We start from the raw sequence: 4,460 nt of genomic DNA, 5'->3' as shown, positions 1-4,460 counted from the left end.
GATTTCGGCTACCGAAACAGTCAAATTTGTCACCTCCTTAAATTTCCTAGAAAACCCAAAAATTCGATCAAATTTTTTTAACTAAATTTGTTTAAAAAAAAATTGGTTGGCGTTAAGCATCTTTTGATTACGGTGTTTTGTTTTGATTCGGAAAATTAGCCCACCCACCCAACATCTTACAAAGATTTCTTGCGTCTCTGTTACGTTTTTATTTCTCATCCTTATCACCACGCAATAATGTTAGAATTTTTATAAATAAACCAAGAAACTCAAACCATTCCCATTCCGTTAAGAGTAGTAGAAGATGGAGATCTGTAACGTTCCTTCTCTTTTTGGGGCTTTACTTTTCCTCTCTTCTTTTATCAGTGTTTTTCTCAGTCCCTCCATATTTTCTTCCACCCTTCGGTTGTCAGACCATCAACATGCTCATCACGGCAATGCTTCCGATGAAGAGGCTCTCCTTGCATTTCTCTTTTCAATCACCAACCATCCATCTCAAAATATAACCGCTACGTGGAAACGAAATGTTTCCTTCTGCGAGTGGACAGGTGTCATATGCAGTCGCCACAGACAGAGAGTGGTTTCACTCAATGTTTCATCCATGGAATTGCAAGGTACAATCTATCCTCTTCTCGGCAATCTCTCCTTTCTTCGAAGACTTGATCTTAGCAATAACAGTTTTCATGGCCACATTTCCTATCAATTCGGAAATTTGTTTTGCTTAAAGAAGCTTTACCTTTATTGGAATCAACTCCAAGGTTCTATTCCACCCACTCTTGCCCGCTGTCGTAGTTTACTGACTCTCTCAATGGGTGATAACAATCTCTTAGGGAACATTCCCTATGAACTAATGTGTGATCTCCCCAAGTTACAATTCTTAGGCTTACAGTATAACAACCTGACGGGTAGAATCCCCACCTGCTTGGGGAACATATCAACAACCTTCACGGAAGTGTACCCTCCCGGGAGTGTAACTCTCAATTCGGAAATACTTGTGGGTGACAACCATCTGACAGGACAAATTCCATCTTCGTTTTCTAACTTCACCAATCTTCGAATATTGGATATCGCTCTTAACTAGTTGAGTGGCCATATTCCTGTGGAGTTGTGCCGCAAGAGCATGCGCTTGACTCAACTTGATCTGGGACGTAATCAGTTGAGTAGCAACATTCCTGCTTCCCTTTTCAATTGTACGAACCTTCAAGTGCTTGACTTATCCAGTAATCAACTCCGTAGAATGATGCCAATCGGGTTGGGTATGTTGATGGAGCTTCAAATATAATTCTTCTTAGATTACAATCAACTGGTTAGCAAAAACACTACAAACTTGCCCATTCTTACTATGCTTACTAACTGTTCTGCCCTACGACAGTTAGATTTAGCCAATAATCATCTTACTGGACATTTGCCCTCTTCAGTGGGCCACCTCTCTAGGAAAATTGACTTGTTAAACTTGGAAAACAACAGATTAGTGGGGGAAGTACCTCCACAGACTGGTAACTTAAACTAATTTAACACAGTTCTCTTTAGCTGCTAATTCTTTCATTGGGGCAATCCCAGTTATACTAAGAAATCTTCAAAACTTGCAAACGTTATTCATGGCAGAAAACAATTTACAAGGAAATATTCCATTGGAAATTAGGCAAATTAAAATTTTAGGGCTTTTGGATCTCCAAAGCAATAATCTGTTAGGGAAAATTCTTGATTCTATTACCAACATTCAACAACTAAGGTATTTATCTCTTAGTATGAATAGGTTATTAGGTAAAATACCAGAAAATCTAGGAAAATGTGTGAACTTGTTAAACCCTAACCTTTCATACAATAAGCTAAGTGGGCAGATACCTCCAAGCGTGACAAGTCTTGCAAATTTAGCTATCTATTTCAACCTCTCAAACAATTTATTTGTGGGTCACTTTCCTTTGGAACTCAGTAAAATAACTTTGCTTCAAGCTATAGATATTTCTGTAAATCAGCTAACTGGTTATATTCCAAGTGGGCTTGGAAGTTGCAAAGAATTACAATATTTAATTTTTTCTTGCAATGCACTTGAAGATCTAATCCCAATCTCTCTCGGTGAACTTCAAAGTCTTCAAAACATGGATTTGTCCTCCAACAATTTATCAGGTGGAATACCCACATCATTGGCAAATATCAAAATGCTCAGCCAATTGAATCTCTCTTTCAACAACTTGTCAGGAGAGGTCCCAAAAGGTGGAGTTTTCAAAAATTTTAATGCCATAGTGTTTATGGGAAATCCCGATCTCTGTGGACCTTTGGTAAATTTGTCATTGTGCTCTACTCATAAGCACAAAAGTGTTTTTCATATGAGAAAAGTTGTCATATCTATTGTTGCAATTGTAGTCACTATTGTATTGTGTTTATTTATACGAATCTTGTGTAGACTATGTCACAAGAGGAATATTCCTATAGAGGTTGGGGCATCCTTAAATGTGGGGCACCAAAGACTTTCCTATGGAGAGCTCATAACTACAACAGATGGATTTGGTGATGCCAACTTGTTAGGAGTAGGTACTTTTGGTAAAGTGTACAAAGGGGTTTTGAATGATGGGACATTGGTTGCCATCAAGCTTCTCAATTTGGAAAGGGAAGGGGCTCACAAAAGTTTCAAAAAGGAGTGTAAAGTTTTGAGTAGAGTCAAGCATCGGAATTTGATTAGAGTCATAACCTCATATTCAGACCTCCAAATGAAAGCTTTGATATTTCCATTTATGCCAAATGGAAGCTTAGAAAAGTGGTTATATCCTAATGGTGAAGTAGAAAGTGGTTTGACATTGATTCAAAGGTTGAATATAGCAATAGACATTGCCCAAGGCATGGTATATCTCCATCACCATTGTTTCATGCGAGTGATCCATTGTGATTTGAAACCAAATAATGTGCTTCTTGGTGAAGATCTGATAGCATATGTAATAGACTTCGGGATTGCAACCATATATTTTGCAAATAATGAGGATTCAACTTTCACTTCTACACTTGCACTTAAGGCATCAGTGGGCTACATTCCTCTAGGTATTATTTGAACTAGATGACACTTTAGACAATATTATGAGTTTCATATTTTTATTAAGTATTTTGAACTATTATGACGAGAATGTTTGAATGCAGAATATAGATTGGGTGGGCATATCACAACAAAAGGTGATGTTTATAGCTTTGGAATATTGTTATTGGAGATGCTCACCGGAAAGAAGCCTATTGACGACATGTTTGTGCAAGGAATGAACTTACAGAAATGGGTGGGTAACCATTTTCCAAATCAACTAGGGGAAGTGGTGGACAAGAGTTTATTGAGAGGGGCTAGTACAAGCACTCAAGCAGATAAAGACCTTAACTGCCTCAATCAATCCTTAAGCATGGGTTTGCTTTGCACAAGAGATTCTCCTGAAGGACAACCTACTATGATGGACATTGTGGGAACAGTCGAATCCATTAGAGACACTTTTCAAGGCATTGGTGGCATTCCAAAACTGCAATCAGATTTCACATGTCTATTGGGTGATGCAAGTACAACTCACAACAACAACGCTAGCGGAGGCCAAATCTCCTCTGCATTCTAGAGTGTTGTAAGAGAGCAGTGACTGTGTCACTAGACTATATAATACTTTGAGTCCATTGTCATTAGCTGCATGTAGTGTGAGTTTTATTTTCCTCTTTATTGTTGCAAAACTAGTCTTATTCCCCTCTCCTTTTCTAATCATGTCTATTGTTGGGCACATCTGGGTGTAAATATAAAGTTACATTATCTGTCCATTGTTAAATTGTCCCAGCTTTCCTTTGGCTTTCCGATGAAACATTGAGAATTGACATCCTATATTCATCAATGGCTCAACGAGGAGAGTCTTGGAATCTAATCACCAATTTTCTTTCTTTCAAGGAAAAATGATTTAAGTATCATAAGTATTTTATCATGCCAAGTATTTGACTAAGAACCATGCTAGTGTGTATGTGTATGTTTCCTTTGTGGGTGATACAACTACTTGACTAAAAGTCTCTGCATATTGTATCTTAAATTTTTTTGACTTCTCTTATCATACCTTAAAGGAGCCAGTATTCTTGTTTCATTTTAGCTAGACAATTTACAACTTAAAGGAAATACACAACTTCTTCCATGTCAACGCATTCACTAATTGACTGATCATATTTTGTTCTTTGGTTTAAAGCTACTATATAATATCTTAGTTAAATTACCAAAGCAATTTATTATGGTATTCTTCTTATCTTATTCTACGATCTAGACCTGGTAATATCCTGAGAATCCGTCGAAGGTGTATGCTTCTTGACCCACAACTCGGTCTACTAATTTCTCACTAAACAGGGTAGGGGAATGATTATGTAGGTAGGCTACATTCAAGCTTCTGAAGTCCACACAAACCCGGATATCAATAGTGTCTTTCTTGTTCTGAATGACGATTAGACTGATCCAGCAAGACTCATCC

At 37.6% G+C, this 4,460-nt stretch overlaps 1 protein-coding gene across 1 annotated transcript; it reads left to right on the top strand.

The window, feature by feature from the left end:
- Positions 1 to 304: 304 nt before the first annotated feature.
- On the top strand, positions 305 to 3,581 carry LOC149173274 (LRR receptor-like serine/threonine-protein kinase RGI3). The gene is made up of 2 exons (XM_089427903.1): positions 305 to 614; positions 3,130 to 3,581. The coding sequence occupies exons 1-2, from the start codon at positions 305 to 307 to the stop codon at positions 3,579 to 3,581; spliced, it is 762 nt and encodes a 253-aa protein (XP_089284029.1).
- Positions 3,582 to 4,460: the final 879 nt, after the last annotated feature.

This window comes from Pinus tabuliformis, chromosome 4_2, assembly GCF_031772625.1.
Source record: "Pinus tabuliformis cultivar Carrire ecotype Pingquan chromosome 4_2, CPIR1, whole genome shotgun sequence".
NCBI classification, from domain to species: domain Eukaryota; kingdom Viridiplantae; phylum Streptophyta; class Pinopsida; order Pinales; family Pinaceae; genus Pinus; species Pinus tabuliformis.
The sequence above is the reverse complement of the archived record's forward strand: the minus strand, read 5'-3'. Positions and strand labels throughout refer to the sequence as shown.

Coding starts and splice junctions, on each gene's coding strand:
- LOC149173274 (XM_089427903.1), top strand. CDS start 305: ATGGAGATCTGTAACGTTCCTTCTCTTTTTGGGGCTTTACTTTTCCTC. Junction 615..3,129: donor TTCATCCATGGAATTGCAAG/GTACAATCTATC, acceptor GTTTGAATGCAG/AATATAGATTGGGTGGGCAT.